At 48.6% G+C, this 21052-nt stretch overlaps 1 protein-coding gene and 1 long non-coding RNA gene across 12 annotated transcripts in view; both read right to left on the bottom strand.

Annotated features, from left to right (window-relative positions):
* Positions 1-804: 804 nt before the first annotated feature.
* Positions 805-12763, bottom strand: LOC110355222 (uncharacterized). Of its 3 annotated transcripts, XR_002407731.2 has the most exons (5): positions 11436-12763; positions 11247-11296; positions 9587-9887; positions 8154-8224; positions 805-6021 (listed from the first exon to the last, which is right to left on the bottom strand). It is a non-coding gene; the product is annotated as an uncharacterized LOC110355222 (long non-coding RNA). The 3 variants fall into 3 exon arrangements; XR_010474620.1 differs by having other exon boundaries at positions 805-3699; positions 5875-9887; XR_010474619.1 differs by having other exon boundaries at positions 805-9887.
* Positions 12764-13394: 631 nt separating this feature from the next.
* TP63 (tumor protein p63) overlaps positions 13395-21052 on the bottom strand; it is a 140927-nt gene continuing 133269 nt past the window's right edge. For 6 of the 9 annotated variants that reach the window (XM_065073562.1, XM_021280579.2, XM_065073563.1 and 3 more), the window contains 4 exons: positions 19742-19899; positions 18637-18781; positions 17696-17789; positions 13395-16413 (listed from right to left, as the gene is read on the bottom strand). In XM_065073562.1, the coding sequence (XP_064929634.1) occupies positions 16117-16413; positions 17696-17789; positions 18637-18781; positions 19742-19899 (694 nt within the window). In that variant the 3' untranslated portion in view covers positions 13395-16116. The remainder of the gene's footprint in view (positions 16414-17695; positions 17790-18636; positions 18782-19741; positions 19900-21052) is intronic. The other 3 variants (XM_065073568.1, XM_065073570.1, XM_065073571.1) reach the window with 1 other exon arrangement.

The following is a 21052-nucleotide window of genomic DNA, read 5'->3' as shown; positions in this document are numbered from 1 at the left end:
CCACCAATGGGAGAAGTCTGGAGATGCTTGAACCATGTCTTAGTTCCTTGTTAACGCTGCTGTGCCACTCCTAATACTAATAATATATGCAGGGTGGGATTAGCAGGGTTGATTTATGACAATGAGAAAGAAAAAAAGAAAACAACTCATAAAGGAAATGTAATAGAATTTAAAACAACAACTGAAGTAGCTCTGTGTGTGTGTATGTGTGCCTGCTTGGGTGCGGCCCTTACTCTAAAAGTGAAGTCTTGCTTGTGTTACTCAATGCCAGGGGATCTTCACTAGCTTTGTTTTTATTTTGACATTCAAATGGGTCTGAGCCAAGTTTGGTTTGCCCCTTGCACAAGGCTGTTGCTCAGGTTTGTGGCGGGGGGACTGGAGGAACACGGTGTGTGCCACGGGCACACCTTCAGCAACACGGAGTTAGTAATGTTTCAGGAAAAAGTACAGCTGAAATGGATGCCTTCGTTAAGGAGAAGATGAATCATCGCACTTCGTAATCAGGGATGCAGCAGCAGAGCCAACAACAGCGAGGGCATCAAGATATGGGGAGCAACGGCTAGCAGAGGTCACGGTAGCCCAGAAATGCACCCAACACCTCATGCAGAGGGCAGGAGCATGGATGTACAATAAAGAACTACCAACGGGGCTAGAAGAAAGCCTGAGACTGAGCCACTTTGAGCTTTAAATGCTTTAATGCAAGTGGCTGCTGAAAATTTCCCTCCAGCCAAAAGCTCACCTGATAGTTTAGGTTGTGCAAAAGTAATTATAGTTTTCGGCTGTGAATTTTAAATCATTATAACTAGGCTCAAACACATCTTTATTAATCAAAATAGGAACCATTACAGTCAACACATTTTTGCCAACGAGAAATAAGTTGATTTATTCCCATAGTTGGTTCTCCAACGTGTGGTCGGGCATTGTCATGGAGAAGAATTGGGCCCTTTCTGTTGATTGATGCTGGTTGTGGATGTTGCAGTTTTTGGTGCATCTCATCCATTTGCTGAGCATCCTTCTCAGATGGAATGTTTTTTGTCGGGATTCAGAAGGCTGTAGCGGACTGGCAGCAGACCACCAGTTAGATGACCTTGTGTAGTTGTAAGAAGATGAGTTTCGATGATTGCTTTCAGCTGGTCATTGTCACCTTCTGATTGCCAGCTGTTATGCCCTTCATCTTCCAGGCTCTCATCTCCTTTGTGAAACTTTTTGAACCACCACTGCACTGCATGTTTGTGAGCAGTTCCTGGGTCAAATGCATTTTTGATGTCGCGAATTGTCCCTGCTGCTTTACGACATATTTTGAATTCAAAAAATAGAACTGCTCAAATTTGCTTTTTGTCTAATATAATTTACATAGTCTAAAATAAATATTAAAAATAAATAGCAAGTAATGTCATGAGCGAAATAAACATAAATTGAGAAAAGTGCATTCAAATAGTGTATAACATAACCACATTATTTAAGAATATATTACATAACCATATTATTTAAGAATATATTCCAATATCAAATGGCAAATTTAAAAAAAAAAAATGCAAAAAGCACAATTCCTTTTGCACCAACTTGATAAGACTCGTGGGTATTTACAAATTCCTAAATCCACAGTCAAGGCTGAAATACCTAAAGGTCTTTACATGCAGTGGTCACAAAGTCTGATAAATGCTGAACATGCCCATAGGCATTAGCCTGTAAGAGTTTTTGAGATGTTAATTTTAAGCAACTGTACCTCACCAGTATGGCTGTGGAGGCCTAGAGCCACATGGACAAGTCAGTACGCAGCAGCTCGACTGGCTGATAACTAACGCCCATGGATTCCAAGCTGGGGCATGATGAGCTAATAAAATACAGTGTGTCTGGACCTTCTGTGTGTCCCTTATTTATTAGAGCAGAGCCTGGACTGGTTTGTCACCTTTGCATTACAGCTGCTCTCTGCCTACATGCTGCAGCAACTTGGCCAAGGGAAAGAGGAAGGAGATGGAGTTTGCACTGAGCACTGCTCATCCCTCCTGGTTAAGTCTGGCCAGAGCTAACCTGAGTATTCACAGGCAGCCAAACATCTTCCCATGAAAAACTGTCATTAAAAAAAAAAAAAAAAAGGTTGTTTCCTCCTGTCTACACCCTTTCCCAGCCTAGGGGAAAAAAGAACAAAACAGCTGGCAGTGAGGTAAAAATGGGCTAGTCCCGCTTTGGGGAAGAACTATATTAAAAAAGGAAAGAAGCATGCATGTCTTTTGTTTCCCCAACTGCTCCTGCGCCCACACCCGCCAGAAGAGCCACCTTTTCCTGAGAGAGATGTTGCTGCTTGTCTGTACATCGGAGTATGACCTTGGCCACATCCCATGACATTGTGCTCTTCCCCAGCTGTGGATAGGCACATATATATGTGCATGTCTGCTCCCACCACCCCATTTCCACAGCAGACACCTAAACCCAGTGTATAAGGTGCCTTGGTGCCAATGACACCCGAAAACCAAGAGAGTGCAGCCCTGCACGAGGCCAGGTCCTGCACCGTTGTCCACCCCAGGCACAACCCTGCCTTCACTTTGGGCCTGGGGGACCCAAATGGAGAGGTGCAATAGATGTCACTGAGAACATCAGGGCCCCCCAATATCCTCCCATGGCACAGCGTGGCGTGTGCGGGTCACTTGTCTGTCCCCAGATCACACAGTGCACCAGCAAACTTCTGTCTCCGCAGGTCTAGTAGATGTCACAGCCATGCCTAGCCAGTATTACTTCTATCTTGTTTTAAACACACGGTGAAAGCTGGCACTCAGTTTTTTCCTTCTCATTTAGCAAAACTTTATTATTAAAAAAAAAAAAAATCACAAATGTCAACATGTCCCAATTTCTCGGCCACCATCCAACCCTGCCAAAAAGAAGTCCAGCACACCACAGGAGCTTGAGAAAGCAAAACCAGCACCTCGGGGAGCTGCCTGGCCACCCTCACCTTGTTTCTGGGGCAAGGTAAAGCCCCGGTGAGCCCCGGGGGAGTGGGGTTCGGCCTCGATCTGGCTGGGGGTCTGCATGCGAGGCTGTGGCAGGGGAATGCGGGTGCAGGCAACCACAGTGCATGCCGCGGCAGGAGCAGGCAACGCCAGGGCCCCGTGGGCAAACGGAGGCGGGCTGGCGAGTGGACACGCTTGGCAAAGGAGCAAATCAGCTAATGATCATTTCCAGGGGTGGTTTGGATGATGAGAATGGCAGTTCCAGAAGGTATTTCCTGAGGTTGAGCAGGGCAGGGCAGGGGGAATTAGTATGAGCTCAGTTTAGCTTCTACCCCTCCTTTATTTGTAATGAGATTAACAGCAGAGATGGTAGCGGCACCATCAGACTGCTGCCATGATGGGCTGAGCCGATAAGCAGCTCCTGCACTACCTCAAATGCAAGCCAAATGTCTTGGGCACATGGGGAAAAACACCAGAAAAAACACCCCTTTTACCACATATGGCTTTTTTTTTTTTTTGCAATGTGCTTAGGGTAGCTTTGCTCCCAAGGTTGGGGGAAACAGTTTGTATTGGACTGGCCCAGGTGATCTCCCAGCACAGCCCAGCATCATTATACCCTCCTTGCACCCCAATGGTGGCTGAAAGTGCTGGGCTAAAGGCTGGTCTGTGCTTTGTTGGTGAGACCCAAGTCCTCTGTTTGCCACCAATGTGCTTTGGGCAGCTCCAGTGCAAGAAATGAACCTGGTTGGTTTGACTGCAATGAAAGAGAAGTTGGAAAGAGGTGTGAGTGCCCTGCAAAGCACCTCCCAGCTGCTCACGCTGCTTTAACTGGACTGTAGCAAAGCTGGAGAAGAAAGTCTCCTATGTTCCCCCATCCCCATCATAAAAAGGAGAATGGGACCCCCAGGTAAATTTTGCAAGGATTTCTGTCTCACCTGTGACAAGCCTGTTCAGGGCAAACCTTGAGCCACCTCTAGCAGGACAGTTTTGGCTAGAAAACTACTGGAACAAATGCTCTGCATTTTTAAAGCCTCATATTAATTGTGGTAACCAGACACGCACAGGCCAAGTGTGCCCATCCAGGACAGGGGCTTCAGCTGCTGTGGGGTATCTTGGCACCAGGTTAATCCCTGCAGGGCTATCTGCAGTGGCTAGGCACACCTGAGGTGATACCCGAGCCTAACATCCCCTTCACAGTGTTGTTAGTCACTGGACATATCGCCCCACACCAGAATGCTCATGAAAACCCTCTGTGTTGACATGCATATCTGCATGAAGCCCTTCTTATGGAACCCCATCACCGTGTGCCCATGGCCCAGGGTGGCCAAGAGCCATGGAGGGGGGGTGGCTGCCCAGTCCCAGGAGGATTGTAGGGGGCTGGTCCTACCACCACGTGGGAAAAAAACAAAATAAAACAACAAAAAATAACAACCCACCAGCATCTTAAAACCAGTTTGCTGCCTCCAGGCACCTGGGGGTTGTTTGTTCATCTCCTTTCGTTTCAAAACCTCATGTGAGAGGCTGGGAGCTGGCATTCACCGCCCTGGTGGTGCCAGCTTCAAGATTGTTTTATTTGATTTGCCGGCCAAATTGGGTGGATGGGTGGAGACTGAATTTTCTCCTTTATTTTTGTTCTCAGAAAACCCTTCTGGCCCTGGGTGAGGCAGAAGGAGCTGAGTAGTTTCATGTCTATCTTCTCTGTGACAGTTACCTGCCTACAGCGGCGGGGCCACAGCCCGGCTCCTCCAAGCAGAGAAGCTGGGTGCAGGGGGACAGGCTCACTGGCTGAGTGGGGAAAGCCCTCAGCCACCTCACACGGCATTTTTTAAATGTCCCTTTCCAGTTGAGCACACTGGAAACAGCTCTAGTGCAAAGCCATCCTTCCTTGCTTCGACCAACAGCTCAAAGGAAAAATGAAGCCTTTAATAGGGGCAGCCTGCGGCACTGGGAGAGGATGGGGCAGGCTATGAGTTCCTCACCAACCATGGGGTGATCACTGAAAATCCTGGCCTCGTAGCCTGGCCTCATTTCATACAGCTGCAGGGAAGGGATTTGTCACCAAAGGTCCCCAGGGAAAGCCCTGAGCCATGTGCAGTTGACACCCTGAGGTGCTCTGAGCAAATACTTTCAGAATAACCATCCCCACATGGAAATATGGCCCCGAGGGTGACTCTGGAGGACAGGAAAAAGGACATAGGGACTTTCTCCCAAGCCTGGTTGTGCCCTGTGCTTCCCTAGGTGACTCACCTGGCCGTTATAGAACCTTTAAAAGCAAAGCAAGACCAGGGTTTTTTTTTCCCCATCTCACTCATGGCTATGAAGAGAATGATGTTGACATGTATCTTCCAAAAGCTCAGCCATGGGACACCAATATGTCATGCTCTCCTGCACCCAGCAAACTGCCAGCTACAAGCCCATGGTGCTGCCACCAAACATTCCTGGCAGCTTGGGCTTGCCCACCCCTCTGGAGCCACCTGAGAGACTGGGGGGAAAGCAGATGTACTCCCACCAAACACAGGCACTGAGGAAGCCTGGCTGATGAGCACACAGCCTACCCTGCTCAGTCGGCACCATGCACGCTGCTCCCTGTTTGCTTGAACATCTATATCAGGAGCTGCAGCACTGACCCAGCAGTCACAACCCACACCCTGCCAGCATCCTGTAGGCAGCCTGACCGTGAGGGCTGCGTGGCTGAGAACTGCTGGCACGCCTGCCCACTGCGAGAGCTGCAGGGACCAGTTGTGCTGGCTGGAGCTGCTGGCATCGCTGCTTGGGGGGAATCAGGCCAAATCTACAAATCACATTTGCTCTGGGAGCATAACGAATCTTTAGCGGTTCCCCTTGAGGTGGAGGATGTTACATCCTTTCTCCCTTTTCAGACTAATTACACTGAAACAAAAGGTGAGGTATGCCATGTCAGGAACATTACCAAGACTGCGAGTCCTCCACCCAGCAGGAATAGGTGGGAGCTCTGGATGGCACGAATACAGATGCCAGCAGCGGGCCTCCTGCTCCTCTTGCTCAACCACTGGCGCCACCAGACAAAAGATAACAAATACCTCTTCTCGTGATGAGCCTAGAAGCAAAATTTCCAGGTCAGAAGATCCTGATGGGTAGCTCATGCTCCAGGCTCTGCAGAAGAGCTGCCATCCCTCAGCGCCTCTTTGCCCAAGCTGTGAACACCACGGAGCTCCACACACATGGGAGACACAAGTGCTGCACATCACACCCCCGACACTGCCTTGGGCTCTCCCCTGCTGCCTTCAAAGTGTAAATTGCATCTCGCTGCCAGCACTTCCACTCTTCCCAAGGGCAGACACAGCTGCTGCTGATTTCTCCTAAATACCTTCTAGTTTTTGGGAAAACTCAACAGGACTCTTTGATTTCCCCTTACTCAGCAGCTCTGCAAGTCATTATTCACCATGCTGCTGGGCCATGGTAATCCAAAGGCAGCTCTGCCTTGCAGACACACTTGATATAAACAGGGATACATGCATCACCCAGACCTTCTCGCTCCATGTCATGCCCAGCCACCCTGGTCAGCATTGCTCTTCTCTCACTTGCAATGGGAGTGCTCACAACCAGCTAAAGCAGCATGAACGGGAAGAAAGTCAAGCTTAGGAAATTTGCCTGCATTAGTATAGATATCGGTCTTGGGGACCCTTTTCTGCAGCCTTACTGGCCTGGCTGTCACTGATTTGGCTGTCTCAACCAGACGAGAGCATTTTCAGCAATGTTCCAGATGCCCTGGGTTAACCAGGCATGCAAGGGTTAACCAGAATACTCCTTGGGCCCAGCATCACTTCACATCAAATGGAGCAGAAGGAAGGCCCTACTCTGCTCCTCCTGATGATGTGAAAAAGAGTCAAGCACTGCTGTTTGTGCTTCATGTCTTCCCAGCCAGACTGCCTGGCTGGGCTTCATCTCCCATTAAATGCTACAGTAACTCTTCTGCTTCCTGACCATGGGGACACAAACCATGGGAACAGAAAAATAATAATAATAATTAAAAACAATATATATATATATATATATATATATATATAAATTTCAGCCTGCTCTCTCTGTCCCTCAGATCCCTCCAGACAGCAGCTGGTCACAGCCTCTGTGGGACACGGAGTGCCTCTGCCTTCACCTCCTGACCTGCCCACCTTCAGTGGCTGCTGGCATCCCTGACAGGGCTCTCAGTCATGTCCGATTTCCTCACCTGCAAGGCAAGGCTGAAATAATCTGAGACAGCTGCTGCTCATGGCCTGGCAATACTGTACTCGCCTTAATGCCTCCTTGCTAATATTTTACCCTTGGGTGAAATGATAAGGTTCAGGACCAGGTGGAACATGTTCAGCCATCCCTTCTTTGGGGCAAGTTGAGTCACTCCTGTTAGAGTTGTGCAAATTAAGTTTGTGTGGGGTTTTGTTGCATGTGTCTTTACCATGAGCCTTTAACCTCCCTGCCCGCTGATAGCTCTTAAACACTCCTTCCTTCTGTTCAAGTCACTAATTAAGCAGAAATTAAGGCTAGATTATAAACTATAATAGAAGTAACTGTGTTGCTACCCATAGCACTTAAAGCTAGAAGAAAACTTCTACAAGGAGAGCAAAGAGCAAAGTCTGTGTCCTCCAGCTGTCACTCTCAGAGGCAGGCACCACCCCAGGCTGCTTCTCTATAAGATAGAAATGCTGCTCAGGGCTTTCAAAGGATGTTGTGGGGTTGGGGCTCAGGCCAGAGCCTAAATGCCAGAAGAGAAGGGATCAGCTGACACACACCTGTGCTCAGGGCTCGGTGTTTGCTCAGCACACAGGAGCTCTGCATCGGCCTTCAGAGGGCCAAATACTGCCCTGGGGAAAGGGTGCTGGACTGGGGCTGGGCTTCAGATACATGGGTATTGTAGCATCTTGTAGGCACCTTGTGCTGGAGGTGACCCATCAGCTTTTGTTTCTATAAAAAACACTTCCATGAAACTACCTGTGTTCACCTTCAGGTTGGCAGCTCTCTCCAGGTTCAGCACTGGTTGTTTGACCATGTCCTTGGAATAAGAAATCGATGCATTTATCTCGCATTTTGCCATGGCGCATGGATAATTTGATGCAACTGCATAGCCACCCACGCCTTCAATTAATCAAAGAGTTTTTCACACAGCACTGTGCAATATTTTGTTACCTAACATCCCTGCTACAGAGTACTAGGATCTGTTGTAACATTTCTTACCCAATTCCAGCACCGAGTGCTACACAGCCATGAAGAAGATAGATCACGTGTAGAAATCTTCAGCATTGTCTCTAGAGAAGATTTCCAAGGAATCATAAGTTGAATTAATCAGAGGCTCACAGAGGAGTTTGAGAAAGCAAAACAAAACTAAAAACAAACAAAACAAAACACACCAAACCAGCCAACAAAGAAAAAAAACCTCAAGAAGAAAATAGAAAGAAGCTGTATATTCCCAGGGACACAGTCTAGGAAGCTCAGGAAAAACTTAAGGAAACCAGAAGCACTCCTAGAAAACTGCAAAACACCTTGCCAGAGTTCACTGCCCTAGGACAGCTGAAAAATCTTTTGCAAGGAAACAACATTTTCCCTTTCAGACCTGTTCCTGCCCAGCTTCATGTTGCAGCTGCTGATGGTGGGAAGAAAAGTGCAGGTAAAGGCTGGAGATGGCCAAGGAAAGTGCTTGAAAATGCTCAGACTGAAAAGAAACACACGACAAACACTTGTCCACACTTGAGAACTGGCCATCCAGCTCACACCTTTGTGTGCAAATGAGTGGTTTGGGCACTCTTCCCCCAGATCTCCTTGCAGGCCACCTCAGCTGAGAAAGCTGGGCTGGGACCTGGAGGCCAGGGTAGGGGTGAGCAATGGGGGCACCTCGCTGCCAAGCAGAGAGCCTGCATGGGCAGAACATGGCCCTGGTGACAGATCCTGCACAGGCATTGCCAATGGCTGCCAGCACGGCATCCACCCCACCTGCAAGTCAAGGTGGGTGTCATCCTCTCCAGCTTCTCCTTTGGAGCTGCAATCTCTCTCCATGGCACATCCCTGAACCATGGTGGGTGCCTGCCCAGTGCTGGGGGCTGCTCTCACATTTGGCCTCCCCTGGGGCAGAACTGCTTGTGGGCCAAACGAGCAGGGCGAGTTTTTACAACATGCAGCAGCAAACCAAGCCAGAGCCAACAGCCTGTGGGGAGCCCCAGGGGAGATCCCCCCCCTTCGTGCAGCACCCTGCAGAGCCACGCAGGTGCACAGTGGGGTGCTGGGTGCCGCAGGCGGGTCGGTCCTGGCGGGGTGCCGGGCTCCCCACCCAGACTGGCTGAGCTGGCTGCTGTGGTGGCGTGGGAGCCCAGAGCCGGCTGCCGGTGCTCCAGCCAGGTGCTGCTGTGGGAGTTCCTGGCTGCAGCGTGTACTCCCTGCAAAATACCTGGTGATATTTTCTCAGCTGGAAGAAGAGATGTGTATCGCTTTGGCAGGGAGGGCTTTTGCAGCCAAAGTTGTGTGTGTGTGTGTGTGTGTGTGTGTAGAGGGAAGGTGGAGCACCTCTCATGCCCTCAGGTAGGGCGTGCATAGTGCTAGGAGCCCAGGGTGCTGCTGCACGCTGGTTTGTGGCTGCAGGGTGTTGCAGCATGGGGTAACCGTGCAGGGTTGCTTACCGACAAACGTGCCTCCAACCAGCCTCCTGGAGTGGGTCAGCTCTGGCTCTGGAGACATCACTGGACAGGGGTTCACCAACTGAGGGCACAGCTTCAGGCTTTTTGCATGTAAGTGCTGCCTGGGATGAGAGCAGTTGCCTCTCCTTGTTTAGCAGGTGGTGATTTTCAGTCTTCATCTTCTGAATTTCTCATTTGTGCTGGTGTTGATTGCCATGGGCACAACACTGGGGATTCCCTGGGTGCACAGCAAAGGGCAGAAGAGCAGCAGCTTTCCCAAGAGGCAGCTACAGTAAAAGTTGCTCTGAAACAACAATAGGTCACTTGCTTATTCCACCCACGCAAAATAAACAAACGACTTGCTACTGCAGCTCTTGCATATGGGATGCCAGGCAAAAGGTGTTGAAAAAAGCTGTTTTATAAAACTCATGCCCATGCTCTGAGCACAGAAGCCATTGGGGGGCAGGGGCACGAGTGGTACACACAGGCTCAGTAATTCGGGTTGCACCCACCTGTGGTGGGGAGCAGGGAACCACGCCGGCGGCAGGAGAAGGGTTGACACCGTGAGCCTTCATCCGCCCCAGCCCCCGGGGCTGCAGCAAGTCCCTGCTCCCCTGTTTCCCGCTGCCGGTGGCAGAGCGGCCCCCGATGCCCGGCCGGCCCCAGCGGGTCCCGCTAGAGGGCAGCGGCTCCCCGGGCAGCGCGGCCGCTCCGCCCGGCTCGGCGGAGCATCACCGCTTCACCGCTGCCCTCCTTGCAAATCCCCTTGACAGAGGAACCAACGAGGGTGGGAAATAATGTACTCTGAAGCGTCTTGGCTTCGGTGCAGTCAGATCTCTTGTTGCCTCAATTTTATTTTATTTTTTAATCTTCTGCTGAACACTCATTTTGAGAATGTTGGCAGTTGAGGAAAAGCACCATCTCTTCCTCGGGTCTGCCGATTTCTCTTGTTTCAGTTTTTTCCCTTTTCACTTCAGACCCTGCACCAGTTCCTTTGCTGCACACAGAGCCCTGCAGCCAGATACTTGCTGCTGGATCACACACGGCTGTGCCTGGAGTGTGTCCCTCGCAGTGCAGCCACGAGCCATAGGAGCTCTACAAAACTGATTGCACAGTCAGAGCCATCCTGCTTAACATTAATAAACTTCCCTTGGCCTTGATGAAAGCAATAATGAGACCACATCTTCCAGGGCATGATTCAGAGTGGGAAGCTAATATGCTCTGAAAAGCTCCCCAGGGACTTTCTTGCCACTGATGATGCAGGGAGCCTAATCTCCTACTCCAGGCAGTTGGGAGAGACAGTGTAAGCACCTCCCTTGCATGCTGTAATGTTTGGTATCAGCCCAGCTGCCTGTGAGTAATTGCTGAGCATGACAAAGGGCACCCACGTCCTGTTGGAGCACGTATCCTCATCATTCTGGGGAAGTGGCACAGCCAAAAAAGCCACTGACTGCTGTGCTCACATTATCACTGCATGCAAAGGACTGCACTGCAACAGCAATGACAAAAATCAGAGAAATGGTGCATGGAGACCCTCACCAAACAATCTTAAAGTTATCCAAGTTTTAATCCAGTTGCCCACAAGCCTGTGCCTAATGTTGGTGTGGGAGCAGAGCAAGGTATGGCACATCTATGACTCTCATATAGCCTTGCCTTTACTCACCAGTGGTCCCAGGCATCTGACTTGCTTCATGAAGGCAGAGCTGATGTTTCCTAGAAACAAAACATGTGACACTGTAGGAGTGTTTACAAGGAAGCCAAAGCATTTTAGCAGAACTAACTGATCCCTCCCTTCAGCCCCAAAATAGGACTTTGACCAGTTTGAGCCAGGGAAGCACACAGCCACACTCACCCAGCAGCAGGGTATGCCTGCGATGGACATTCCTGAAACATCCACAGGCTGATGGAAAAGGCTACAGAGGGGCTCCAATTCTTCTACCAAAGTAAAGGCACCTATTAATAGAAATACACACACACAAAACCAAAACCACCTTGTTCCACAGCACTGATGTTAAGGCCTTCTGCTGAAGGGGTGGTATATAGTTAGGAGAGGATGGCTGTGTAAGGAAAAGGGGCCCAGATCAGGAGGGTAAAGCTGTAGTGAATGGCTGCTGCCATATACCTTTAAGTAAAATTTTGTCTCTTTAATCTTCAGCAAGCAAGATGGGAGAGCAGACCATTCAGGGGAGCTTTGCAGGGCTGAAGCACTGGCCTGGCATAGCTCCTCACTAACCTTCACACAACAGTTGATATAAACTACACATTTTAAACATAAATAAATCAAAAGGCCAAAGAGCCCAGCCTCCTGCTTGGTGCTAGGGCTTGGCTGCCCACGTGGTTTTCCCACTGAGAAACAACATGCAAAGAGGCAGACTGGGAGGCCAGGTCCCGCAGTCCTCCCATTGCAGTGCAGACAACTGCTTTGCCATCAGGAAGGCAGGGGTTTCTGCTAAGCCACACAGGACAGGAGGAACGTGATGAGCGAGACACCCTTCATAGGCTCCACTCGGACGTTTGCCAAGTTTTGCTGTGTCTGGATAAGTTTCATTCCAGGGGACTGCTAGCTTCAGCACACTTAGAAAACAGCACAGAAGGGCATGCATGTCTTCAGAGGTCCACCCAGGCTTGCAAAACATAGTTGGAAGCTTGTGATGGATCCTTGCCCTGAAAACTTCATGCCTGCATACGAAGCATCCTAATATCCAAAGACAAAATTCCAGTGGGTACTGGTGGAGGGCAAGGGTGCTGGGATTCCTCACCACTGAAATCCTTGCTGCAACATAAGCAATACAGAAGTTCCTAATTCAGCAGAGTACCACAGCAGAGAGCAATTGCAACCATCAGCAAATGCATATCAAGCCTACCTGGTTAATTGAAACTGAAATGCTTTTTTACCTGATCCAATTTGCTCATCTACATGCAAGGAAAGGGTCCATCAGCTGAAACAGTGAGTTCTTGCAGTTGTTATAGTAGCACTTCCCTCTTTGAGGACAACGTGCTTTTTAACGTCACATTCACGCAGTCCCTGGCTGTCAAAGTGGAATCACAGGAACTGATGCCTCTTGATAACCAGAGACAACTGCTTCTCCAGTCCTTCAGCAAAAAGGAAAAGAAACAGTGACCAGAACCAAAGAAACCAGGCAGCCATCCCCCACCCTAATAGTAAATGTAAAACTAACTCCCAAGGGAAGCCTTTTCCTCTTTTAAGATCTTTGTTATTTTTCAGACTCTCCCCCCTTCCTGAGCCCCCTCCCCAACCATAACCCTGGAAAACTGTAAGAGAGGGAGAGACATGGGGCCCCATACAGAAAACACTAATGGAGCTGGGCTGTTAATGTGGCGGCCCATGGACAGACTGAAGGTCGCGGCTGATGGAGGCTACTCCATCACTTTCATAAAGCCACCCCACTGGCTCTGACTTGCTGTTCTTTCAAACCCTTGGAAGAATTGCCACTTCCCAGTGACTGGCGCAGAAACAGGATAAAGAAACATGATGAAAGGGCAAAAAAAAAGCCATGCAAACAATGCAAAGGCCAGAAGACTTCACAGTTCAGAAAGAGGCTTTACAGCAGCTGACCCATTCAATTTGCCAGGGAGATGGATGTAGATGGGGAAGAAGGGAGGTGAATGTGTGGTGGCACCTTATAATATACCCTTGTGACGGATGGTGTGGGGATGAGAAAACTGCACATGTGGGCAAAGGTGATGCTAAGCCCCAGCTGCTAAAGAGGAGGAAGCAGCAGCAAAGAGACTCCTGCTCATTTCCAAGAAGGTGCACAAGCAAGAAAAGAAACTCTTCGCGAATTCTGTGTCATTTTCAGTTTAGCTTTTATTTTCATCCACTTCAACAACAAGGTGTTCCAAAACACACACTGGTCTTGGTGAAGGCAACACTGTCATTGCTACAAGCATTGGCAGATTCTCAGATCAATTAACCCATATGCTTTGACGTATCAAAACAAAACAAACAAACAAACAAATCACAGCTCTACAGGGGAGGGTAAAAGCTACAGCAGTTCAAACTCACTTGAAGACTCCAGTTATACAGAGGTGAACTCCATAGTGGTATACAGTGGCAAAAAGGTTTTCACAGCATATATTTTATTCATTAGTGATGCAGCAGAAAAGCTCCATTCTTACGAGTATGTTGAAAAGCAGATACTGAAGTTCTTGCACCCAAATTCTGGACACAGCATTAACCTTTCTAGTCACAAGCTTCCTAGTCCCTAAAATGACAGTATTTTTACATCAATATTTGTACAATACTGAAGCAGCTCAGAAGGATTACACAATGGAGATGCAAAACCTTGGGGGTGGGAAAGGCACAACCTAATTCACCTCCAGGAATTTGCAAAGTACCCACACTATCACTTTCCCCACTCTAACACTGCCCCGCTGAGTTAATTCTTGCATAGAGACAAGAGCAGGATGACTCGCTTCTTTCGTCGCATATAAGAAAAGAAAAAGACATAGTAAGTTTTCCACACTGAGCATGTTAAATACTTTGAAATCTAGGACACTGCTCTTTGAAGTGTTACAAAATAAAATTATAAAACAGGCTTTCAGTACCTGCTCCCTCCCCTCTCAACTGCAAAGTAACACAGTAATCTCAGTATGAAAAATACAAATATATTGGTCCAGTGATCAGTCATTTGTTACAGTGTATATTGTAAGCATTCTGCATAAAAATAATAATAAAAAAACAAAAACAAAAAAATCAACATTTTATCGTGGTTCTGTCAGACCAGGTAGCCCCAGAAGAAATAAAAATTGGCATGTTATGTTGTAGGAAACAAAAATTACAAATACAAAAAAAGTATTTATATACACAGTTTACAGGGTAACCATCTTGCCTTACCATTTAGAGCTATTCAAAACAGATGTGCATCGTCACCAAAAGGCAGTATTTGAATGCAACACAGACCTGGCACAACAGACGGAGGAGGATGCTAACAACAATACTCGACTTCAATGAAACATCTGGCACACAGCAGGGACCAGAAAACAGCCACTGCACTGAAACGAGATTATTTGGTTGTAGCAAGGTAGGATGACAACTCATTCAAGCTGCTTTTATCATCTTTCCCCAACCAAAAGAAATCAGGGTGTTAAAAACAGCAAGCCAGCTTGAAAGCAGCTGTGCTGAGACGAGCTCCTCAGTTTACGTTTGTTTTATATACGTGAAGAGTCTCGCTACCTTGGCCAATAGAAATGTGAAAACACACTTTGTTAGGTTACTGGTCCACAGGATCGCTGGCAGTCAGAAAATGCCTCAGAGCACAGCTGCTGTAGGACCAATAAAGAAAAAGAAGAGAAAAATCAATTTCCCGTGTAAACATGACTTCTTGCAGTAGCAACACTCATATTACCAGGAACTGGTCCTTGTTCAAAGGCAGTTGGAAACTGCTTTTTTTTACTCTCCACTTCTAGTTGCTCATCTCTTAGTCTATAGTCGCCAGCAACAAACCATGACAGGCTCCAGCCTATTACAGATATATCTAAAGATGGTTCTACTTTACTTGGCAGGAAACCAATCTAGCATAGTCTAAATGAAATATTGCTTGGGTTTAGGATAGCTGAAGCCCTACAAATCAGTGTGCAGCTCTCAGCTGGTCCTGTGTTCAACTAGAGGCTAGGCAGGCAAATCCTTATTGCTAAACTAACCAGGCTGCGTATGCGGCAAAGCCTAATTCGCTCACTTAAATGTCAGTAGTAGTACAGAACAGCTAAAGTTTGGGTGGGGGACAGAAGTAAAGAGTGACTGTTATATTTGTGTTTATATCCTGAAACAAGCAAACCAGGACATAGACATGAATGTAAATTCAAAAAGAGAAGAGACAGCAGGTGTGGGTTGGTTTGTTTTTCCAAAAGAAGGCGAGGGAAAATGACAAAGTGGTGGCCATAAGCACTGGCCTGCCCGGCAAAGTGCATGTGCTGTCTCCACTGAGAATATTACACATGAACAGAGTGCTTAGCTCCGTGGGAAGAGACTGTTTAAGTGCAATGTTCAGCAGACCAATTCCCATTTATTTTTCGGATGAGCTGCCAGTTCAGGGTGTGGTGGCTTTAGGCTTTTTGCATTTAGTTTTAGGGTTGTTGCATTCTTTGTTTGTTCCAGCTTTTAAAAATTCATTTTAACCTTCCCGCTTTGAAAAGCAGGATCACTGGATGAGACAAGTTTGCAGGTCAGGACACCCACGAGGTGTATGAGGATTCAAAAGTCAAGAAAAGAAGCCCTCTCCCCAAAGGAAAACATGAAACAAGAACGATGCCTTCTCAAGATGGTCAATGGCTTTCAAGGAAAAACCACCCGCCTTCCCCCTTCGCTCAGCTCTTCCCCTCATGAGAGCCGGGGTGGAGGTCGCAGCCCAGGAACATGACCTAGACAGCATCAAGAGCATAACTAGCATGAGTGAGCAAGAAGGCTCCCTCCCACCCTTCGTCCAGGGGTGCGGTACCAAATGGAAAGGAAGACAAACGAAGGGCTAAGCAGTTTGTGGCCGAGGCGGGGTGGAGGGGGCGGTCTGCGTGTCTCACTCCCCTTCCTCCTTGATGCGTTGCTGTTTGTTGCGCCGGGCATCCATGTCGAAGTTGAAGTCGTTCCACTCGTCGCGGGGCGGGAATGAAATGGTCTGCCGGAGCGTGAAGCGGACCGCGTCGATGACCCGCTCTCCCCGGGTCTCGCTGGAGCCCACGCTGACAGTGGAGGCGCCGCTGGGGGTGCGCAGGAGGTGGGGAGGGGAGGAGAAGTCATGGAGCTGCCGGTGGTCCAGGATACCCTTCCAGATGGCATGGCGGAACTGCTCCGGGATCTTGAGGCTCACCAGATCCTGCAAGGTAAGGTAGAGGTCTTAACAGGGCGATCCCTGAGCAGGCTGGGCTCCAGGATTAGAAGCAGCCTCTGGGCCACTCTGCAAATGCCTATTAACCAACAAAACTGCTAAAATCCAGGTGGCCAGGATGCACTGTAGAAGACTAATCCTGAAGGTGGTGGTTCACCGTTAAACAAGCACATGTAGCCATGAGGCAGCAAGAACTAATGACACAAGGTCTGTTTTGAAGTGACAAAAAGCACACATTCATGCATAAGATATAGTGACCTAAAGCTAGATGTTTAACTGGACTGCAAGGCCTTCAAGACAACCTGAGGGAGAGCTGCTGGTTGTCTATGGTGGGGGATGCTGGGCTGCAGAAGTTCAATGACTTTGAAAACTTCTGTGTTTATTTCAAAGCCTGCAAAAGGATTTTAGAATTCAAGCCTGAGCTCCAGTGTAGAGTCTGACTCTACAGGAGCTGCCTTAATTACTTGAACATAATCAAAATTTAAGGACAGACATATAACCTTGGAAAACTTGGACTTTGAGGCCTCATCATCTCTGGTGCAGTACCTGAGGGTAGCATTACCTAAACTCTGGGAAATGTGATATCAGCTTCTGAAGAAAATAGCAACCAGCCTTGGTTAATTTGGGTCAGCTTTTCTAATTAGAGAAGCAGCAGCAGGAAGGCAGCCCATGCTGGGAAGCAGAAACACCACAGCTTTGCAGAATCTCAGGGCAAAAAAAAATGGGACAGCCAGCTCTGAAGAGAGCAATGGCACAGGAGAGGAAGCAGCGACCCTGCAGCAAAAGCCATGCAAGAGGAAAAAAAAAAAGAAAAGAAAAAAAAAGACAAAGAAAAACAAAACCACACCAGGGCTGAGATGCCAGTGGCAAGGGAAGATTGTTAAGGTAAGGCCAGAAAACAGAAGCAGGGAGGGGGAAAAATGCAGACCATTTCTGGACAGCCTACTCGTCTGCAGGCAAGTGAGGTGTTTCAGAGCTGTGTAAACTGAAACCAAGCCTTGCAGAATTAACAGGCATGTGGGCTGGGGCCATTTTGGGGGCTAAAACAGAGAGTAGTAGGGAGGGGGAGACACTTTTCCTCTGTGCCAGGCAAAGCCGTTACAACTCTGGCCCTGAGTCCAGCCTCTCTTCATCTCACAGTAAGTCTTCCCCATGTACAACAGCCTTAAATAAAACTAATCATATAAAAATATACTGAGCCTGGATTTCTGACCCATTCCTAAAGCAGGGCCAAGAGTGCAAATGAAGGAAACAGTGAGGAGTTACTTACATCCATGGAGTAATGCTCAATCTGATAGATGGTGGTCAGCCCCTGGGTCGTGAAATAATCCACACAGGATGAGCAGCCCAACCTCGCTAAGAAGCTGCAGAGGAGGAAGGAAGGAAGGAGAGAGAAAAAAGGATCACCCTGGCTGCAACAGCCCAAACCACAGAAAAACCAAACACTCAGCCAACTTGCAGCAACAGGAGACAAAGCTTTTTCACCCTTGGCTTGACCTTCTCCAAGACATTCCAGGCCAGCAAGTCACATTGCTGCCACATCAAACAAATCAGGGAGTCCTTCAGCTCAGCACCTAGCAGACAACCCTTATGGTAGCACCTTGCCTTGGTCAACAGCCAGTGCTGCACGGCCTGGATCTTGGGGCAGGAAGGCTCCCAGGGACCGTCCTGCCAGGTCACTGCACCCAGAAGGTGGCTGACCCCATGGCAGTTTGCACGGATAGAGGGCTTCAGCAAGGCGCTGGGTCTGGGGCTCAGACACATCACACAAAGTACTTAAAAATCAGCACATTTCTCCCTAAGTGTAAAGGGTTCCTCCTCATGGTCAGCATCTTTCAACCTGTGTGACCTCATGGAAGGCCAGAGGGGCTTCTGAGCCCAGCCATGGCTTGTTGAATGGCCAAAGGGAAAAAAACCAAAACAACAGTTTACAAGTCTGCCTGGTGGCCTTAGTTCCACCAGTCCAACAGATGCTGTGTCCCTCAACTTTCCTGCAGTCCTAATGTCCCTGTTTCTCTCAGCTGCTCAGAGGTGGGGGTTTAAGGCTTGGTGCCCAGAGGGTGCCAGCCCCAGGACTTCCAAGACTCACTGGGATCCATTGCTCCAGGAGAACAGGGCAAGAGACCCAGAAGGACCCTTCAAGGCTCCTGATATGAGGCCTCTGCTCCCTGTGGGTGGGAAACGTGTGCCAGGCAGCCTGATCCCGCTCACCTGACGATGCTGCAGTCTGTGGGGTACGGAGGAGGGGGGGTGCAGTGGGACGTTGAAGGCATGGAGAGGGGAGGAGGCAGCGCCTGCGTGGGGCTGAGGCCATTCATGTCGCCGGTCATGGCCATATGGGTGCCCATCATGGGAACTGGAGGAGAGAAGAAGGAGGAGCACATTGTTACCCAGGCATCCCTGGACCACCACTTCGCCCCCAGCATGGCACCGAGGGACAGAACCCACAGCCAAAGCAGCCTAAAAATCCCCTGCAAAGCCCCACACAGAGCAAGCTGACGAGGAGCTTCAGGCAGGGCCACAATGACCACACAAGGATCAGATGACAGACGGTCCTTCAGGTGCTCTTCCCTCGCCAGAGCAACTGTCAGCAGCGTCGCCGCCACCGCGTCACTGTCCCTTACAAACAGGCTTGGTAGAAACCTAAGGAAGCCGTAGGCGTCTCAGCTTTCTCTGCTTCAGGAGAGGAGTGGGACAGAGCCAGCGGAGTAACCCAATACGGAAGCCAAACAGCTTTGTTTTCAGAGACACCAAGAGCACCTAAAGGGGATCAGCAACAGGTGTGGGCAAGAGCCCAGTGCTTTTGAAATTTAGAAGAAAAAAAAAAAAAAAAATATATATATATATAGATATATACACACAACAAAACTCAGCCCCCAGAACCATGTATGTCATCCTGGATTTACAGGGCTGTTGGACACTCTTAAGCAGCCAGGAGGAAGCAGGTTACAGAGCTGCGAAAAGCAGATATTTCCTTCGAAACTGAGAAGGGTCTTAATTGAACTTAGGGGAAAACAGTTTGCCAAGGTTTGCATCTCCTCTGCTGGGAAAAGAAGAAACAACAAGTCTTGGAAGACAATGCAGCCAGACAGATCTGAAGTGAGAAGTAGCTCTGTGCACCCCTGTGAGGCTCAGAGAAGGATGCTGAAGCTTGGAGAAAGCAGGTGACTCGCCTTGTGGCACAGCAGCAAGCAGTATTTGGCTGTGCTCTAGGATCCCCAGACTAACATTAGCCGCTTGGGAATGCCAAGTCTCCTTCCCTAGATTAGTGGGGTGCACACACAGAGCAGGAGAAGAAGGAGTGAGGGTTTCTTACTGTTGGTTCCCATGCCGTCAGGGATGGTGGTTGGGGTCAGGGCATTGCGCTGCTGGGGGTTAATTAGCTGGCTGACCGAGGGCAGCTTGTTCATGCTGTTCATTTTGCTGAGTGGTGGAGAGTTGGAGCCATAGGAAGACTGTGACTGCATGGAGGTCCTGCAAACCAAGGAGATGTTAGGATAGGAATCACAGTGGTTGATTGTTAAGAGGGGGCATCCAAGGGTCTATGTTTCTTGTTTGTGGCAATAGTGAGCTACTGCTAGTGAAATCACTGACATCATGGGAGCATTGCAGATAAAAATCATTGGAGAGAGAGAGAGAGTCAACAGGAAATAAGAAGTTTCCCAGATATTCTGGGCCTTTAAGAAACACATGTCGAAATACCAAAGGGGAGCTTCACTTTCAGTTCAAATTTTTTTATTTAAGGAAAAATTTCTACAGAAGTTTTTCAGCTGAAAAGCACATATGTAAAGCCAGCAAACAGCTGCCAAAACTCAAAAATAGTATTTTTAAGTTAAACTCTCCTTGTGGTCAGAGGATTTTTTGTAAGAACAAGAGCTAAGGAAGCTATCTCAAATCATCCTAACTGCCCCTAAAATCTGACTGCAGAAACAATTTTCAGACTGAGTCACACTTATTACCTTGGTTTCTCCAAATTTCCTAGTTATTCACATAGTCAGGTTGTTATTAGGTGTGTTTATAACAGCCAGAGGCTCTTTGCTCAAGACAGACTCCATACACCTTAAGGACCACTACTGAGATGGTCAGAGCTGCCTGGGATGCCGACGCACAGGCTTCTGTTTGTGTTCAGGAGAACTTGGTACTCAAACCCCGCAGGCTGCTTGCAAAGAGTATCAGATTATTATTACCACTTGATAATGGCTCCAGCTTTCCTCAAGTCCAGACAGCCCCAAACTCCATCCAACATTTCCATGAACTGGGCCAGAGAAGCTTTCTGGCGAGCTCCCTGTCCCCAGCCCCGAGGGTCCCAGCTGCAATCCCACCTCGTAAGCAATCTGGAGCGCAAAGAACAGACAGCTTCTGAACGACAGCCCAGTTCGCTGATCAAGTTACAGCTGCGGCATCCCATCTGGAGTGGGGTCTTATTTAGGATATGCAGAAAATGATCATTAAAGCGGGCCCAACAGCGCAATTGGCAGAGCATTGCCATGCCACAAGAGAACGGGTTTTTCTTTCTCTGACACCAAGTGCATGTGCAAGACTGGGCAAAAGTTCTGGGGAAGCAGGCACACTTCCCAAACACAACATACCCTCTCAAGCCATGCTCACCCCACAGACCAGAGGTCAC

Source organism: Columba livia, chromosome 9 (genome assembly GCF_036013475.1).
Source record: "Columba livia isolate bColLiv1 breed racing homer chromosome 9, bColLiv1.pat.W.v2, whole genome shotgun sequence".
Classification (NCBI taxonomy): domain Eukaryota; kingdom Metazoa; phylum Chordata; class Aves; order Columbiformes; family Columbidae; genus Columba; species Columba livia.
Note: the sequence above shows the minus strand (reverse complement) of the source record. Positions and strands in the feature narration are given on the sequence as shown.